Here is a 19,677-nt window from a genome sequence, read left to right as displayed (position 1 = left end):
TCCTGATTCATTGCTTTCCTGCTTTACTCCATGCACACTTGTGAAATCTATACAATGTCATTATATTGTCTTCTTTCTCTGATTCAAACATGACACATATGTAACTAGTTGCCTAATCACTGAATCATATCTTCATGGCTGACAGACTGTGTTAATGGGGGTATTGCTCAGGCAGGCCCTTTGGGTTAACCTCAGCCCACACAGGCTCACAGCTCTACAGCTTTACGGGATTAGGAGTGATACATCAGTACTACAGTTAATTTACCATACAGTGAGTCAGTGCAGTTACTATGAACTGAGCAGTTTTAAACACTACTCTGTCTCCATATATACTACTGTTAGAATTTTGGAACTTATGCTTCATTTAATTATGAACCAGCCTACCAAAATCACCAAAATAACAGATAAACTTCAGAAACACCAAAAACAAACAAACAATCAAACAAGAACAATTTGATCACATTGCGCAGTCCATACGTTTGACAGTGATATGATACAATTTTTGCTTCAGCACCCAGTAAAAATAATTATGGAGTCCAAGTGTAGAATATCAGCTTTTGTGTCGAACCATATAAGCCTCAAAATAAACAGGACAAATGCGCTTTAATTACATTTTGATGATCAGTACTGGAACTCCTTTGGTGCCAAGTGCCTGATTTCTGATTCCTCTCAAGGGCTACAATGCAACCAATTTCTCTTGCTGCTATTGTCTTTACAATATAAACGCATGTTTATTAGGGCTCAGGCCAGGTGGTAAACTAAGTTAGTGAAGTTATATTCCACTTTGTCTCCCTTATAGCTGCTTTAACAGTGTATATTCAGAGCACTGTCTAATGACAATGTAGAGCACAACTGCAAGGCATTGGGTTGGAACCGAGCAGTTAAGATTCTTCTGTACACCTCAGAACACGTGCCAAGTGAAGAAAATATGCCAGGTCCAAACATGGTCAGGTCAAGACACTACCTCCACCATGATTTGGTCACAAGGTGGTGTGCTCTGGAACATGACTAGTAGCTTTTTTCTCCATACTTTTCTGACTCTGTCACTGTGGTACAAGCTCATTTTTATCTCTGTCCCTAACCTAGCTTCAGAACTCTACAAGCGTTTTCAATGTGTGTGACCTGACATGTCAGTTTATGAGGCTGGGTAGTGATTTGAATTTTGTGCATGTTTCTTCTCTTTCAGTAAGTCTTCGACACACCTATCCCTGTCCTGGAGTGTTCATGATCTGTTCATGAATAGAAAAGATCTTCATGATTGAAAGTATACTTTGTTTCCCATTACTGTGTCTGTTGGTTATCTGCCAGGTTGTTTATTAATAACCTCATCAAGTCATTTTTATGTCTCAACCGTATACCAAACAATTTGACATGCTTTAATTTTTGATTGATCTATCTTTGATTGATCTACACCAATTTTTCAGCCTTGTAACCCACATGTATTTGGTCCTCATGCGGAGAGACAACAGCAACAAACCACTGATGCAAATGCCACATCTAGAATCAGCTCTAGAACTGTTGTTAGTCCTCTTGAGAAAGAATGATAACACCTTTTATTAGCTCTCTTATGCAAGAATGAAATAATAACACAGTTGCCTGATGGTACTGTAATGGAAACATTCTTCTGCTTACTGCACACAGGCATTTGAAAAGCAATGAAGAACAAGTTACTTCATGTTGAAATTTCAATTGTTTCAATTATTTTTCATTATTTACCTAATATTATAATACATACAATTATTTATTCTTTTCATGTTTAGTGTGTTGCCTGGTTTTTTATTGATACCTCTTTTATAATTTTGCAAAGAGATCACAGGCATGTGATTTATTTATTTATTTTATGATTAATGTATTTATTTTCATTACAATTACATGTCAAGACATCTTAATTTTGTAACGATCACATAGGTTACAATATGTATTCAGAAGACATAATTGCTTGAAAATTTCTTTCATTCATTCAGTTTGTTCTGTAATGTCTTTATGATTGGATATATTTGCAGTGATTTATTTTGACTGTGGCTCAGTTCTGAGGACATTTCTCTCTCTCTAGCTTACAAACTTGTCTGTATGTTTTGTCTCTCATGCTTCTCATCTCAGGCTTTCAAACGTGATAGAAGTTGCTGGTTCATTTCACTTGCTGTGCTGCAGAGAGAGAGAGAGAGAGAGAGAGAGAGAGAGAGAATAACAGTGAAAGGAGGAGGAGCTAGATAGCAGGGCTTGTCCTCTCACCATGACCAGGGCCTGGCAGAGTCTGTGAGACAGAGAGCAGCAAGGTCCTGAAAGTGAGAGGGAGAAAGAAGGGAACCTGAACCTCTATTGCTCATCTGTTTGTGTGGGCTGTGCTGTAGAACTTTCACTGTGAGTGAAACACAGAGCTGCAGTTCCCCTGGGAATTAAGACAGCAAGGAGGATTTATTTCACACAACAACAAGGTAGGAGCACCTAGTTTGCCCTTGATGTTCTGTCCTGCGTTTGAGTTTCTGTCTCCTCCCCTTCTTGCCGGTGCAGTCAGGTGTGGCGTGCAGGTAGCAGCCACACTCCATGCACCTTAAAACTGCACACTCTTCCTCTAGGCTCGTCAACTGTTCATGTTGATATCCAGAACAGCATGCTCTAATGAAGTTTAGCACAATATCACTTCTTTCTGACTGAAGGGTAAAGTCTGTGTACTAAAAGGTTACTGGCACAATCAGAACAAACTCATGCTTAGAACAAAGTGTCTTGGTAAAATGTTTAATGTTCAATGCTATGATCAGTAATTGACCTTTGGTTTTCATGTTATGGTTAACTGCATGGTGTGTGTGTGTGTGTGTGTGTGTGTGTGTGCATGTATATTTAGTCGCAAAGCTAGTAAACTAGTCATGTATCATCATAAAATTATAGTTGTTATATAAGCTATGTCTCTGGGTCTGAGAAATGATGTATCCTCAATGTCTAAATAAAATGGTCATAAAATAACACAATGTACAAATCCAGCAAAGCCCTAACTGATGAACTAGACAGTGATTGTAAAAGTTGAATCTTTGGTGTAAATATTGTGACTGCTGTTAGGGTGCTGGAGTTCCTTTTTCTCACATCAATGTGAACAATGCCAGTATGCCAAAGAGCACTTGTTTGATTTGGGTGGTATTAAAAATGCCTGTTAGCAGGTGACTGTGAAGCGCTACTGAGTCAGTGTGAGTCAGAATCAGAGTGTGCACAGAACACTTTAAGACAACCTTCATCCACTGCACTGCTGAAACTTAGCAGAGATAATATAGATATATATAAGTCACAAATACCTTTAAAGCCATTTAGTTTACAAAACTAGGATATATGTTTCAGAACAACTTTATTAGTTTATAAGATTCAGAATTTCTTCCATTTTTTTTACTGTAGACTAATGATCCGGCATAAACATATTTGATAGCTTAATTTATAGCACCACATTTCTACAAAAAAAAAAAGTAGACTATAAAGAAAGTTGAATTGTGAAGTACATATGGGAATATTTGTCCGGAGTCATTTGTGACTTGGGAATGGCTTGCAGACTGGGCTGAAGCAGGCCGTTAGGGTTAGGGGCGAGAGTATTAGCCTGTGTGTAGCACATCTGCACCTCTTCTCATGTGAGATTCATCACTGCTATGGGATTTGGACCTGGGTCAGTAGCAGGGAGCAGCTGTGCTCTAGCCACTAATGTACAGATCATGTGGCTTTTAGCCTTGAGAAGAAAAACATTTTCCTCTCACCATGCTGTATGTACTGGCACACTGTAACTTATTCACCAAAAGAGACACAAGTCTGTAGATAAATATGAAATCAACCTAGTCATTTTGCTGCACTGTAAACTTGTTAGCAGTTCTGCACTGTTGTTCACTGTCCATGGTGATTGCTCGATCTTTATGGCTGTGGAAACAGAGTCCTACAGGTCCTCTCACTGGGGCTCTGGGACTGATAGCTAATGAGGGTGACAGGAGTGATGGCCGTATTCACAGTATGAGGATGACAAACTGACTTATCACTCTTTAGTTCTCTCAGGTGTGTGTGTGTGTGCGTGTGTGTGTGTGCGTGTGTGTGTGTGTGTGTGTGTGTGTGTGTGTGTGTGTGTGTGTGTGTGTGTGTGTGTGTGCAGAGAGACGGAGACAGACTGTGCTGCCTTAAAGGTCTTGCGGAGCTGTGTTTAGGTCTGTGGGGTGGCATGATGGGCTGCTGGGTGGACTGGACAATTAATGGCACTCTTTACATAACTCATTCTCCACCCCTTGTGTGTTGGTTAGGACTCTCTAGCTGTAAGCTGAGACCACAGCAGACACTTTAAATGCAGTTTCATGTGGTTTTATGCCTGAACACTGCCTGAAAGCAGCCTGAACGCTGTGTGAATGCATGCTCAACAAGGGCCATAAAACTTGTGATGTAGGGCCTTAAGCATGAGCCCTGTGCTTGTTTCCTCTATTAACACAAAACAGGGTATCTGTATTTGTGCACACTCATGCCTCTGCATAAATGAGTATATTCTACACCTGTACATATTTAGAATTGCTGGGAAAGCAGACAGCTCTTATGTCACATAACTTTGCTGCTTATACAACTGATTGGCTTTCATAGCAGGAAGGTGGTGTTTCCACTACACTGATAACTTTAGGCTCCATTATGTTGACAGTGGCCTACATGCCCCACCTAATGTCAGCTTTTGTGCACTTTCATGCCACATTTAGATTAATAATGACTCCTCCTGCCCCCCCTGCCCCCCCCCAAAAAAAAAATCTGAACACATTACTTGTATATTACACTATCACTTAAATTCTAAAGCTGCTCTATGAGAAGGAAGCGGATAGTCATTTTAAACATGATGTAACACAGTTTAACCCTGGCCTTCTAAATGGGGAGGAAAATTGACATAAATCAATATATCCAGCCATTATAAATAAATATCTATCCAGCCATTATAAATAAATATTTAAACATCAATATTACCATATATGTCAAAAAGAAGCCAGCTTAGCTGGAGATTCTCCAAATGTTTAGTATTGGATATTAAGCTGCAGACAGTGCTTCTACTCAACTACTGCTGTGTTTCCAGCTCTGACATGTTTGAGTAGAGCATCGTTCCAGTCACAAGCATCCACTTTGACCAGTGGCCTCTCAGTAGCAGGGCAAAGGCAATGAATATGAGGAGAATCACACATCACTGGTCACTGCTGTTAGTTTTCCTTGAATGTTCAGCATGGAAGTGAAAGATGGAGCTCAGACTGGGTGGGGTAGTAGCACACTGCCTTCAATGTAGAGATTTCAGTTAAACCACCCAGTCAGAACTCAAGTGACTTTAGACTGATTAATGATTGTTTTCATTTAAAACATGGCCCCCCTCTTCCTTGTTCTCCATGGAAGTTTATTACTTTTGTTTATATTCAGAATTTGTTGGCTGGGAGAATGGAGCTCTGAGTTTCAGCTCACAACATCAGCCAGAGAGAAATGAATGCGGAGAGGGAGGAGACACACAGCATGGTATCACTCCATCAAAGTTGTGTTTGCAGTCCAGCAGACGAGCCTGTCTCTGTCAGCCAGAACAGACAAGCCTGTTCCTGTTCTAGAGCAGGACAAATTGCTCACTCTTTCCATCAAATCTGTTAGTATGACCCGTTTTGTGCTGGAGCACAGTGAGATGAAAGCACAACTATGCATAAACTCTAATTTGATTTGACTGTGCAGTATCATTTTCTGAATTAGCTATACTTAATCGCGTTTGGGTATCAATTTCTTTACGACAGGCGAGCAAAGATGAGACTGGTGGTGGTGGTGGCGGTGGCAACAGTGCTCCTCCTGCTGGTGGAGGGAGGTATGACTGCAAGGACTCGGAGGGAACTGGCCAGCCCACTGCATGGGTCAGGCATCCAAGACCCATATGGCTCGTACTGCCAGAGGAGAGGAGGCTGCTGCCCCGGCAGGGACGACCAGTGCACTGTGCCTTACCTGGACACCATCTGTTACTGCGACCTCTTCTGCAACCGCACCGTGTCTGACTGCTGCCCAGACTTCTGGGGCCACTGCCTGGGCATCCGCCCCCCCCATCTGGGTAAGTGGAGCAGCAGTGAGACCCTGGTAGAGCCACACACACCAGACCAGAATCCTTTTAAAAGATTTTTAGTCAGACACCTGTAGAGGAAGAAGTGAGTACAAATCGATCCTTAGGGAAGTGCATTCTGCTCGGTAACTAATTCCACTGAACAAAAGTTAAATTATTGTCAGGTTGAAAATCAGAGGTGTGCGAGTACACATTCCTGCCCAACTTAAAGTTCAGACAACATTTTTTTCTTGCATGGACCCATTGTAGTCTGCGTGCTGACTCTGAGGTGCGAAAAACACTGGGCTTTACCTGAGAATGGGGAGAGAACAGTGGGTTTCTTATGAACACAGGACGATGGGCGGAGCAGGAGAGCAGGAGGCCGAATGGAGGTCAGCATAAAGTATGCTTGCAATGCGGATTATGGTGGGGGTGGGGGGGCTGTATAGCAGGACAGTGCCAATAGAGAGCAGAGTGGTTGTCGAGCAGCACTGACCCAGGCATGGGTGTGCTGAAGGAGGGACGTTCATGTCCACAGGAGTTCAGCAGCCTCTTGCCACCCTGCTGCTTCATGCAGCACACAAGCTGAACCTGTGACCACTGGTGCCAAGTCCTGCTCCCAGTTCAGCAGAGACCTCAGTTATTTATTTGCCACTATTATAAGTACTTAATAAAATATTTACACAAGATTTCTATTTATTCATCAGGCTTAAAAATGTTCAAATGTGATGCACAAGAATTATAGTTATGGACCAGACCCAAGTAATTCTTTTTTTTCTTTTTTCAGGCATCATACACAGTTTTACTTACTTATCTGCATAATCAAGTGTTTTAACGCATCTGTACTTGTGTCATTTTCCACTGAACAATAATGTTATGTGAAATGTTTTGAGAGTGTGCGTGTTTACGTGGGGGTACAAGGGTTATTCGATGGCTGCAGTGTTGCTGGGACCAAGGCCGTGATGAGAACACACTCTTGCAACTTATGGGTGAAATGTACAGTCCTTATTTCAGCATGTAGGTGGAGAGACAGGAGAGGAGCCCTGGCATCCAGTGAGGAGAGTTCAAATTAAGCTTATTAAGCCATAACTGCAATAGAGGAAAGCCGAGCCAACGTTCCAGTACCAGATTCCTGAAGCTTGGGGAGGTTCAGCCTTCCCACCAGACAAGGGGAAGAGTTTCTGTTAACACTCCTAGCCAGCCCCCGGTGTGTGCTGAGCCCCGGTGTGCGCTGACTCAAGATATAAATGGCAGAGATGTGTGACTCGCTGTTACAGCTTCCTAAGAAATGCACAGGTGTTTGCATAATTGCAGTGTGTAATGCAGAGCAGGATGGCTGTAAATTCCCATTTGTTTATTACAGGTGTTTGTGAGAGAAATGGCCACACAGGTGCAACCTACAAAAAAAACTGCAATTTATGGTAAGGAATAACCACACACACACACACACACACACACACTCACTCTTCGTACTCTATGATTTAACAGGACCATTGTAAGAGGGGACCATTGTTTAGTATATCATCATGTATTTTGCTAGATTTATTCCCCCACAACAAAGGATTAGTGAGTGTGGAGGTGTAGAGATACACACTCTTCAGCTCCTTCTGCCTTTTTTCTCCTCCAGCTGTCTGTCTGAAACTTCTACCATCAAAGTTGTGTGTACAGACCAGACATGTCACATTACTGTCTGTATACACCTTCCTCTCCACCCTCTACCTTTACATAAGTCCCTTTCCTAAAGAGATTAGTGGTCCACATGGGAAGTCAGTCTAATACTAGTGCATAATAATAGCATGGTTATGCACCACACCTTTTCTTGTGTAGTGTAGATCATGGTGTACATTACATATCTTGGCTGTATTGTAGGTCCTGCACTGGTTGTGAATGGACATCATGACATACACTTGTATATTGTTCATAGATAAATGGGTGCTGTTCCAGCTGAGTATTCATTAGAGCTTTAAAATACACCGTTTTCCTCCTATGCTTCCAGTGTAGCCAAGTGCAGGATAATTGGATAATTGGTACAGAGCTCTAGCCGACTGTGCAAGGTCTCTGCACTTTGATCCATAAGCACCTTCTCTCCCCTCCCCATCTGCCTCTCCCACCGTGACTGAGTCATTCTCACTACCTGGGTAGAAGCTGCTCCTGCCAGCTTCTCATCTGATGCATGCGATTGCACAGGGTGGAGCAACCGCGCTTATCTGCATCCACTTGGCCTTTGCACAGCATTTTCCATTTATGGCCAGCATGCATGAGGTGTGGGAAGTGGAGAGGGTAAAGGTTACAGGGATTCCCTGCTTATGTGCTAGAGCACTTTCACACCTAAGTGACAGGAGCCATGCTGGTGTGGTACCTTCTAGAGGGACTCTCTGGACCCTGGTGCTGGTGCTTTCAGAGCTCTCAAGGGACTGAGAGGGAGAAGAGCAGCCACTGATAGGGATTTATCCAGCTGTCCCATTCGTCTAAGGAAACAGGAATCATGGCCAAAATGGTCTGGTCCATTGCTAGCAGACAACTTTTAGACTTTGAGACTTGTGTAACAAGACTTTGCATAAAAAAACTGACCTTGATCATTGCAGTACTCACACAAACTACAAAAGTAATTTGTAGAATATTCACAAATGTACTAAAGTTCCCTTCATTGTACACACATCCTACCATGGCAAGCGCTCCATCAGAAGCTGTGGGTGGAGGTCTTGACGTCCAGCTGACTTGCACCTCTCTCTCTCCTCTTGCATCTCCGGCTGGCCTGAGACTCCTCCACAGCTCTTATCTCATCTGCCACACTCCTGTCCTGCTATGGTCTCCTCAGCACAATAACCGTGGTCATGTACTGGCAAACGGCCTGGCATATGCTGGCCCTTCAGGAACTAACATTAGTGTTTTTAGTTATCACGCCTTTGATTTTTAGAGGTCAGGCATTCATGCTGCTTTTGAGTTTATCTTCATAAGTATAGAAACCTTTGCCATTTCTGTGAAAAATGCAACGAGCTAGTGTGATTGCTTTGCCCGACAGTGCCACTCTTCATCACAGGGGTCATTTCTTCTCTGCTCTGTGTCCACCTTCTCCACACCATGCATTTCCTCTGTAGTCCCTCACATTCATCTACAATGATGTTTGTGCACAAGATACTGGAAACTATATCAGTCAACTTGCTTCCCATGCAGAATAGTATTCATTTCTGGAATCTAGAGATTTAAAAAGGCTCAGTGGGATGGCACTTATGTGCTGCTATGATTATTAATCAGAACATGTGTATGCGTCAGACAAGTTAATATGGTCTTGAGAAGGAGTTATTTTAAATTAATGCTACCTCCATGCTACCTCCATGCTACCTCCATTTCTCTACAACTAATCATTCAGTAGGACTGTAAAAATATTTCCTGGATATGTGGAATATTTCTCTTTGAATCCTGTCACAACCAAAAAGCCTCTCATGTTCTAGACTTAGTAGGCTCCCCCTTCCTTCCTACACCCTGCCTAAAAATGGGAATTTCTTTGAGCACTGCAGCCATAAAAGGCTGATCATTCCACTACTAGCCATTATACTTCCTTTCTCTCCTCTTTCTTTCCAGTGCAGCCAAGTGCTCTCCTTCCATGTTTTGTGTCTCTTTGCAGAATTCCACTGACAGTCTTTATTAATATATCTATCTATTTATTTATTTATTTATTTTGTTTGTTTGTTTGTTTGCCTAACTTTTCCAGAATATATATTCACTAAATCTGGGGACTAAAACAACAACATTATTGTACAACAATAACAACAAAGTTATTGTACTGTATAAATGGAGTATTTGTGACATAGAACCTAGATTTATGTCTCATTTCTGTAAATAAGGGCCTGCATTAAGTGCGCAGATCGTTTGTGCCGCTGTAAAATAATCAGATGTTGGCTGGATAACCGTGTCCTGATATTTCCCTCCTGCAGTACATGTGGACCAAGCGGGCAATGGGACTGTGAGCAGAATGCTTGCCTGATAGAAGATGACATGATCCAGGCAGTGAACAGAGGAAACCATGGGTAAGAGCTATGCACTCACTCACCCAATGAGATCATGCTCTCACTGGTGACAACTCCATACCACACCATTCACAACGTTATGTGCTCAGCTGAATTGCTATCTTTTATATTAGAAAAAAAGAGTTCTGAATCTAGGCCAAGCCATAATATGTTTCCAATCCCAGCCCCAAAAGTACACAGAACAGCTTTCCTTTCTTACTGTCTCTTTTAGCTGGAGGGCAGGTAACTACAGTCAGTTCTGGGGGATGACCTTAGATGAGGGTCTGCGTTACCGTCTGGGCACCAAGCACCCGTCCAGAGCCACTATGAGCATGAATGAGATCCAGGTGAGTGGCCCCCTGGCTTCAGAGTGACCTCACCCACTTGCCCCATCTGTGCAGCTGCAGCCCTCCACAGTACAGAGCTGAGACGGAACCTCTGATGAAATCTGAAATTGTTATCAGGAAAGACACCCACCTCCTTCCCCTGGCCACCAATAAAAAAAAAATACAGGCTTGACTCCCTATCATTGAATTGGTGGGTCCATTAGATTTAAACATTCAAGTGACCAGCTCATACTTTGTCCCAGATGCATGCAAGTTCAGCTAAACCTCCAAAAAATCTCAGACATCTAATTTTAAACTATTACACCCAGTCACTGGTGCAATTGGACATGTCCAGTGAAATCTTTCCTGTAGAAACAGCATCCAGATCTTTTACATTTGCCTTTGAACTCTTATATTGCCTGTCTGATAGAGGTTGTGAACACAGAGGGCTCTAATGTGTGCTTGGCTGCTCCTGCATGCTGTTCATATCCACCTGACACGGCCTGTTTTGATCAGACTAAGTGAGGCCTTCAGTATCCCTCTAGGGCAATCTGTTCATTCTCCATGCAGACCCATTACATAATTATTCGTAATGGAGATTGGGAAGGGATGATGTGGGGATAGATGAGAGGGAAGGAGTGCTATCTCCCGACACCCATGTGCTCCCACTCTCCAAACCAGTAGGTCTCCACCTGTTGCTATGGTCAGATCAGAGTTGCATTCATCCATTCTGAAATCTCCCTATCTGTTCACTCTCTGTCTCGTCTTGATCTGCACATACCGTAGCAGGCTAATGGGCCAAAATGCAGACATGCGCATACACACAAACATGCATGCATGCGCGCACACACACACACACACACACATACACACACACACACGCACACGCGCTCACTGCTCCATGAGGCCAAACTGCTTTCTCACACCCTTAACTTCTCAACCCAGCATGAGTGCTCACCGTTCACCTTCCTGAGGAAGGTAGTAGCTTTTCATAGCTGTGGACCACAGTGGGACTTTGAACTACCATGATTTTCTATTGCAGTGCAAGTCACCTGACAACCGCCCGCATTCCAGAGTTTTACATCAATAGTTGTCAGCGTGAATGGTTAAGATATTAATGGCAGGAAAGCAGGAGGGTAGTGATAGATGGATTTCCAAAGGAGAATTGCACACGAGCCTAACCCACAAGCTTTCAAAGATGAACCATTTGATATCCACATCTGCTGAAATTTCACTGAGCTGAACTTTGACAACTGAGATAGCTCAATCCTTTCTAGAGGGTTTCAGGTTGGAAGAACACTGTATAAGGCGTGTTTAATGATAACAGTCGTGTGTTACTGCTAAACTGTCTTTTAAAGAAGTTTTCTAAAAACAACACTCTCTTGTTATGTGCTTTTTAAAGATGAATATGGATAGTAATGAACACCCCCCCACTTACTTCAATGCTGCTGATAAGTGGCCAGGAAAAATCCACGAGCCTCTGGACCAGGGCAACTGTGCTGCCTCATGGGCCTTCTCCACAGCAGGTGAGTCAGGGGACACACAGGTCAGACACATGCTCTCACTGCCTGGTGTCTCTCCACATCCCGTTACCCCCTTCATCTCCCATGGTCCCTCCAGCTGTAGCATCAGACCGAATCTCCATTCAGTCTATGGGACACATGACTCCACAGCTGTCACCCCAGAACCTGATTTCCTGTGACACACGCAACCAGGGCGGCTGTGCTGGAGGGCGCATTGATGGCGCCTGGTGGTACCTGCGGAGAAGAGGGTGAGGCCCTTTTCTCTTACATTGTTACTATTCACAAGTTTTTTAAAAGACAGTGCAGCAATGAGACCATGGGGGTCTATCGTTGCTTTTCTATATGTCTCCCTCAGCTCCCAGAGAACTGGTGTTTTACCCCTTGTTTGTTTCTCTCTCTCTCCTCTCTTAGGGTGGTGACAGAGGAGTGCTACCCCTTCTCTGCACCCCAGCACAGCCCCGCTGATGGAGCCCGCTGCATGATGCAGAGTCGCTCGGTGGGCCGAGGGAAGAGGCAGGCCACGGCACGCTGTCCTAACAGTCACATCTACCACAATGACATCTACCAGTCCACCCCACCCTACAGACTCTCTTCACATGTGAGAAAACCCCTGCAAAATTCTCCCAGTCAGGGCAGTGCCCCTGCGAGACTTTCAATTACACACTCCTGCATACAAGCCAATCAAAACACACTCCCTCATCTTATTTAATAGGCTGCTTACATGGGTTTAGTATGCATTGCATCACAGCCTAATCTCTCATGTTCTTGGTTTTCTCTATATGGCTCTGTGAAAACATTAGTAATAGCCTTTTATGCTAAACATTGGCCAGGTAATGTAGCAAAAGTATTTGAAAATGGGTTATGATTCTAATTGAACCTGTAATCCTTACCTATTAGTGCACAATGATACAAGAATATGTATACACAGACTATACATGAGCATGTGTACTAACAAGTAAACAATCATTCCCTGTTTCTGGTCTTTCTTAAATCACAGACCAGGACTTTTTTACTTGTCTTTTGTTTAATATACTTAATCAGTTAAATTGTGTAGTTTAGCAATGTAGTTTACCACGTCATCCATAAACTCTTCCAAAAGTGGAACATATGTACTTAACAGCTAACTGGTAGGGAAATCGAACATAGGTTTTTGATGTCTGAATGTAGATATTTGCTCTTACATGAATAATTATTATGAAACTGTTCTGTTTCTCATTCACAGGAGAAGGAGATCATGAAGGAAATCATGAATAATGGACCTGTGCAAGGTAAGAGATGAGGAGGGTCTGAGAATGATGACTAGGAAACTGTTTAGCATAGTAACATTCAGATGCCTTTTGAAGCTGCAATCATAAACAATTTATTGCTGAATGTCATAAAGTGATATTCCTAGTTCAATAAGATCCAACTTTAGCTAAACTTAGGGCTGAACACAAAATAAACTTGCTAATCCTTTAAAGCCAGTTAAATAGTATGTTACTGTACAATGTGTGTAGGTAATTTTAATCCAGAAATTCCCTCATTCCTTGATTTATTACCCTAGAAACTCAGTATCACACTGTAATCTGAGAAAGATTGTGTGTGTGCATGTGTACACGTGTGTGTGTGTGTGTGTGAGTGTGCGCGCATGTGTGCATATGTGTGTGTGTGTGTGTGAGTGTGTGTGTGTGTGTGAGTGTGTGTGTGTGTGTGTGTGTGTGTGCGCGCGCATGTGCGCATATGTGTGTGTGTGTGTGTGTGTGCGCGCATGTGCGCATATATGTGTGTGTGTGTGTGAGTGTGTGAATGTGTGTGAGTGTGTGTGTGTGTGTGTGAGTGTGTGTGTGTGTGTGTGTGTGCGCGCATGTGTGCATATGTGTGTGTGTGCGCATGTGCGCATATGTGTGTGTGTGTGTGTGCATGTGTACACGTGTGTGTGTGTGTGTGTGTGTGTGTGTGTGTGTGTGTGTGTGTGTGTGCATGTGTACACGTGTGTGTGTGTGTGTGTGTGTGTGTGTGTGTGTGTGTGTGTGTGTGTGTGTGTGTGTGTGTGTGTGTGTGTGCTTGATATTATGCAGAGGCATTTTAGGAGTCTGTGCCAGTCTTCTCTTGTATTGTTTCACACAGAAGGAAACCTTGGCCTATGGCTATTTTTACCCTTTTATAAATATGATTTTACTCTAGCTTCATGTCAAGAAATGAGAGGAATAATATGAAAAGAGTTAACATTTTAATTCATGTTTGTTAGTGCTCCAGACAACAGCAACATATTTGTTGTCCAACACTGGAGAGTACACTAAGTCTTTACACTGTTTATTTTTCAGGAAGTCTCTTTCTAGCAGGCTTTATCTCATTATCTCATTATCACAAAGGGTGTTGTTCAATTGAACTCCAAAACAATTAGGGTAGTGAAGTTAAAAATGTTCAGTCAGTCAGTTATAACTTTGATCTCACTTTGGTCTGCAAGGGAATGACATGTCTGGGTGGGCTTGTTGGATATTATAAAAATGAGCTCTAAAACCAGCCATACTCAGTGCTTTAGTTTAACTTTCAAAAGGTATAGCCTTAAAGAGCAAACCCTGATATAGCCAAGATGTATATGATTGGTGTGTCTGCTGGTTTGTTTTCCATCTTTAGCCATCCTGGAGGTACATGAGGATTTCTTTATATACAAGAGTGGTATCTACCGACACACAGACATCAACGTCCATAAAGCATCGCAGTACCGCAAGCACGGCACACACTCTGTGCGGATCACGGGGTAAGAGCTGCTCATTCCCACAGTGCTTAGTGCCAGGCTAACCTTTCCCCTTCTGTGGTGGAAGTAGGAGGTCCCGTGTGTATGCACTGCACCGAGGTGATAATGACTTTCATCAGGATTAGATAAAAGTTCTATTCTTGGTTTTATCCTGCTCTCTTTTTAACTCCTCTTTTGGCTGTTCAGCATTGGGTATAAAAATGTCTAGTTGATAGAACAGATAACTATATAATGAGTAGTAAATCTATTTTGGGTATAGTGAGAACTGCATTCACATACAGGACAAAGGCACTCCAGGCTCAGTCCTTTCAGAGAACACCTTTGCCCCAATTCTAGACATGCTCTATGTTACCATGGCCTCCACAAAAATGCAAACACAACACCTGGATGGCTGTCTTATGAGTCCCGCCTAGCCAGCCATATCCCCACAAGCCCCCAGTCTACCTGCACCACCTTTACTAAACATCCTGCCCTCAGCCCACCTTGCTATGCCTGACCCAACCTTGTAGGATCTTACCTGAACTTCATTATAGCAGACAACTCTAGCCCTGTGATCAGTCACTGAATCACCCAGGGTTCAACTAGACACTAAGAGGACTGTTGTTTTAACAATTGGGATCAACATTATCCACTCAGTGAGTTCAGAGTAGTTTAATTCCATGCTATTATAGCCACTTTCTTAAGCAGCTAAATGCAGTCATGTAGTCCATCCAGTTGCTTTGGAAATCCCTTTAATTTTCTGTTTTCTCTTTCGCTGGGAAGTCAACATACTTGGCACCATTTATCATGTCATAATCACAAACTTCTTAACATTCATTTTGTCTCTAAAATTTTTTTGTGCTTTTTGTGATGGAATAAATTCTGATATAACCAATGAGATATTGGATCTAATCTAATCTAGAAGTCAAAGTATCTGTTACATTTCTATAATTGTTCTGGGAGTTTTACCATTTGATCCTGAGACACGACATCCAAGTTATCACAGTTGAGGTGACAGAAGAGGCTTTTTAGATCTCTTTCCAACAATGTTCAGGAGCTTGTCATACATGGATGAATTTCACTTTCCATTTTTTAGGAATGTAAATATTGAGAAGTATAGCATAAGCATGGTAGCAACTCCAGCGTTGCTGACCTTTTCATTGGGTCAAGCCAACAGATTCACTAGGATGGGCTAATGACTACCAGCTTTGGTAATGTCTGCCGCTGGTGTCTGTGTGTTGGGCTGTGTGTTTTTCAGCTGTAGGACCTTGGCTGGTGTCTACATGTATCTGAAATGCTTCAGTGAGGATGATTTTGCTGATGCTGTGGTGGAGGACATCTGAGCCCTGGCTCTTGTCCTACCCATCTCCTTTGCTGATTCAGCAGTTCTCATGCCACTCCTGGGCAACAGCAAAGGGACACTGGCACTAGACACTAGACATTTTGGGTGCTTTTGCAGAGAAAATCTCACACTGTTGTATTACATTAAGCACAGAGCTTGTGGAAAGTTTACAGAAAGCTCATTGATGTCCACTGCTGTGGAAAGGCATTGTCAGATGGACTGGTCCAGTGGGCTAGCAGTGGGTCTAAGCCCACAACAGGTTAGAGGCGCCCACAGGATATGCGGTATGCTTGCCATTGTCCAGGACCAATGGTGGTAAAGAGAGTGAGATCAGTGTGTCAAAGGGCTGTCAGTCTTTATTCATACATTTATCTGGAAAAGCTCTAAGCTTTAGTCTCCAGAAAGATTTCCTATCTGTCCACTTCATCTGAAGAATACCTTTTGTTTAGCTGCTTTTATTTTTCAATTTCAATGACACTGAACCCTGCTTCCACTTTTGAGAGGGGAGCACCATGGTGAGAGAGGACACTTACTTTGGTGACAGACTTTTCCTAACAACTAGCAAAAGCCAAAACCAGATTGTTTCCTAGCATTCCTCTCATGAAAAGAAAACAAGTTTATCCCCCAAAGAAGTACATCACAGACAGGAAATAGAGCAGAGGATTTTTTTTGCATGATCTCTGGGAATGTGCTGCAGAGACCCTGTGGCTGTAACCAGTGGTGGGAGATACTGGCACATTTAAGGAATGACTGCTCTGTCTTTGAACAAGGCCTGGCGGTGGAGTAGGAGGGAGTCCTCCATTTTTTTGGGTCCAAATCTAGCCTCCCTTCTCAGAAAAGTGGATGTAGTTGAGAGGGCAGGAGGCAGATGTGTTCTGCTTCCTGTTGCTTACATGCTACTGCCTGCTCAGAGAAGCGGTAAACAGAGCACACGGGGAATTCCATCTCATCCGGAGGGGTGCTCTCCTCCTGTGTGGAATGTTGGTGTGTGTGTGTGTGTGTGTGTGTGTGTGTGTGTGTGTGTGTGTGTGTATATAAATACACTTTCAGGATATGTCTGATTAGGTTGTGCTTTCCTTTGTGAACGGTTTCAACCATGTTGATTAATTCTCTGAGAGTGCCTTCTAAAAATACGCAAAGGTAACAAGGCCTAAGATGCTATTATTTCTAGCACTTAGTGCACTTTTACATGTTTTTTTTTAGTATTCTAAAATTATGATGAAAGAAATAATTATTATTATTCCTATTTTGCCCAGGTGGGGAGAAGAAAAAGATTACAATGGGAAGACACGCAAATATTGGGTGAGAAAAGTTCTCACATAAGATAAGAAATTGTGTTAAAATAGAACCTAATTGTAAGCACATCTGCCTAATCTCCACTGTACCTCTGCAGATTGCTGCCAATTCATGGGGCAAGAACTGGGGTGAGGATGGTTACTTCCGTATTGCTCGAGGAGAAAATGAATGTGAGATTGAGGCCTTCGTGATTGGCGTATGGGGCAGGATAACCATGGAGGACATGCACAACCACCACCACCACCTCCACCATCAACATCATGGAAGACTCAAATAGAGATGTACTGGGTCTGCCTCTGATCTGTGTTCTCTACACCAAGTGAGATCCATACACACCTCTTTACCAGATTTCTGTTAGGACTATGGCAGGACAATGGAACATGGTTTTCATCAATATGCTCAATGACCAGTATCCAGGAGTCAGTTTCTATATACAACTTATTGCTGGTTGCAGGTTATTTTCATTGTATTGTTCAAAGTTCAAGTCACATACTCTGAAATTTCCGTTTTTGATTAGAAGGATGGCTCTACTTTTGATGTTTTAATGGCTTTTATAATTTCCTGAGAGGCAGTTTAGAACTTATCACTTTATCATGCTGAGACAAAGATACACACTGGAAAAAGGCAGAGGAATGGATTAGGATGGTGGATCTACAATCAGTTATTTATTCTGAAGTATACTAGAACTATTTTTTATAATAAAAAAAATAATAAAAGTCTTTGTGGCCATTTCCCAGTTTGGGTGGTAGCGCAGAAAGGATCAGTCAGATTAGGCTGTGTTGTGTTTTTCAGCAGGACAGAGCTCATGTGAATTCTGTATGAGAAGAAGTCACAAGTCTGATTTGGCTTTGATTCAGCTTAGGCATAATGGCAACAGATATGTTTTCTAAGAACATGGTACCTAAAGCACTGCACATTATAGTCATTTTATTTGTCAAATGTTAGATCATCCTAGTGGATTTCTGTTTGTTTTAATCGAATGTTCGATAGATTCAGATTGGAGCAAGTTAACCCTTTGTGTATGAGTTACAATGATATTAAGAATAGTTGATTTGGTCAGAAATACCAACAGGGCAGAAATTCACAAATACAATTTCTATCCATATCTCCCGTCAGAGATATACTATTTAATTAAACAGTGAAAAAAATGTAAACATTTTAGCTAATAACAGCGTCCAATTATTTTATGCCTTGGAGAAGTGATTGGTTGAATCTACTTCCTAAGCATTCTTTAAAAAAAAAAAAAAGACCAAATCAGAGATTGAATAAAACATGCAGAGTGGTAGTTGAGTCTCATAATTGGCTTAGGAGCACAAAGAGTTACCTAGCCATTACTGCAGTTCTGCTCAACACAAACAGCTGCTGGTATCATATCCTTATTGCTGAGTGACTCCCATAATTCAGTGCAATGGTTGTTTAGTATCAGAGAATGTGCTGGAAATGCATGCACACTTCCCCATGTAACATGTGGGACTTCCTCTATCTGCCTTAAACTCATGAAAAACCTTACTGTTAATTGTTTTCACACTGCAATTCAACAGTGTGTTCCCTTCATAAGCTAATGTATGGTTGCCTGTGCTACTAAGAACATTTTATTTCAGATTGTGACATTATTATTATATTAGATATTGGACTTAACATTAGGTAAGTGTCAAATTTATGTCTATCTGATCTGAAAGTTGCAATTAACTTAGCCATCATTTTAATTAGCTAGTGGATCCATTCAATCATCCAAACATGCAAGAGAAACACAATAATGTACAAATTCAAATACTTCCATCATGCAAAGGAAATGAGACTTGTCTTGAGGCTTTTATATGAAACATTTGTTTCTGTTCTCATTGCAGGATTGTTTTTCTGAACTCAAAAAGAGAGACCTATTATCACTAATAGCTCTGTTTATTTAAGAGTCAAGTTTGTGAATTATGTTTTATTTTTTTTGTGCAATTTGTATTACCTTGCTGTCACTAGTATTTGTATGCAATGCAATAAAATTAAATCCAATCCGGAAAGGTTTTTTGGCAAATATAAACTCTTCACTTTTATTTTAGATTTGAAATAAACACACTTGAGAGTTGTATGACTAACCCTATTAAATGCATTATAAACGGTACAAGGTGGAGACTACAATGGCAACTTATGCATATGCAACCACACCTACGATATCTAGAAATAATGTACTAGTAATTTGTACCATTAGGAACAAAAGTACGTGTGAATGTTCCAGCAGACGCCGGCATTATAGAGTAACGCTCAGATTTCAATTTCCCAAACTGGTGGGAAAAGTACAGAAAGGAACAAAGACGAAAAGTGGCATCCTCTCCCTTTCCTCCTCCTTAGGCCATTTAATTTATAAGGATAACTAATGACAAGAATCACTCACTATTATGAACATACGAGTCATTATGAGCTACTTTAAGTCCT

The 19,677-nt window shown here is 42.0% G+C and overlaps 1 protein-coding gene across 1 annotated transcript; it reads left to right on the top strand.

Moving 5' to 3' along the window:
- The first annotated feature begins 2,268 nt into the window (after nucleotides 1–2,268).
- tinagl1 (tubulointerstitial nephritis antigen-like 1) lies at nucleotides 2,269–19,268 on the top strand. The gene is made up of 12 exons (XM_027012129.2): nucleotides 2,269–2,435; nucleotides 5,751–6,055; nucleotides 7,407–7,464; nucleotides 9,979–10,071; nucleotides 10,283–10,397; nucleotides 11,779–11,902; nucleotides 11,997–12,147; nucleotides 12,311–12,497; nucleotides 13,122–13,167; nucleotides 14,516–14,639; nucleotides 17,214–17,259; nucleotides 17,351–19,268. Exons 2-12 carry the CDS (start codon nucleotides 5,761–5,763, stop codon nucleotides 17,528–17,530), a joined length of 1,419 nt encoding a protein of 472 aa, XP_026867930.2. The 5' UTR covers nucleotides 2,269–2,435; nucleotides 5,751–5,760; the 3' UTR covers nucleotides 17,531–19,268.
- The last annotated feature ends 409 nt before the right edge of the window (nucleotides 19,269–19,677 follow it).

Source organism: Electrophorus electricus, chromosome 8, assembly GCF_013358815.1.
Source record: "Electrophorus electricus isolate fEleEle1 chromosome 8, fEleEle1.pri, whole genome shotgun sequence".
Taxonomy (NCBI): Eukaryota; Metazoa; Chordata; class Actinopteri; order Gymnotiformes; family Gymnotidae; genus Electrophorus; species Electrophorus electricus.
The sequence above is the reverse complement of the archived record's forward strand: the minus strand, read 5'-3'. Positions and strand labels throughout refer to the sequence as shown.

Excerpts from the sequence above, each read along its gene's own strand:
- tinagl1 (XM_027012129.2), top strand. The coding sequence starts at position 5,761 with ATGAGACTGGTGGTGGTGGTGGCGGTGGCAACAGTGCTCCTCCTGCTG. Across the intron at positions 10,072-10,282 it reads GTGAACAGAGGAAACCATGG|CTGGAGGGCAGGTAACTACA; the intron begins GTAAGAGCTATG and ends TGTCTCTTTTAG. Across the intron at positions 13,168-14,515 it reads GAATAATGGACCTGTGCAAG|CCATCCTGGAGGTACATGAG; the intron begins GTAAGAGATGAG and ends TTCCATCTTTAG.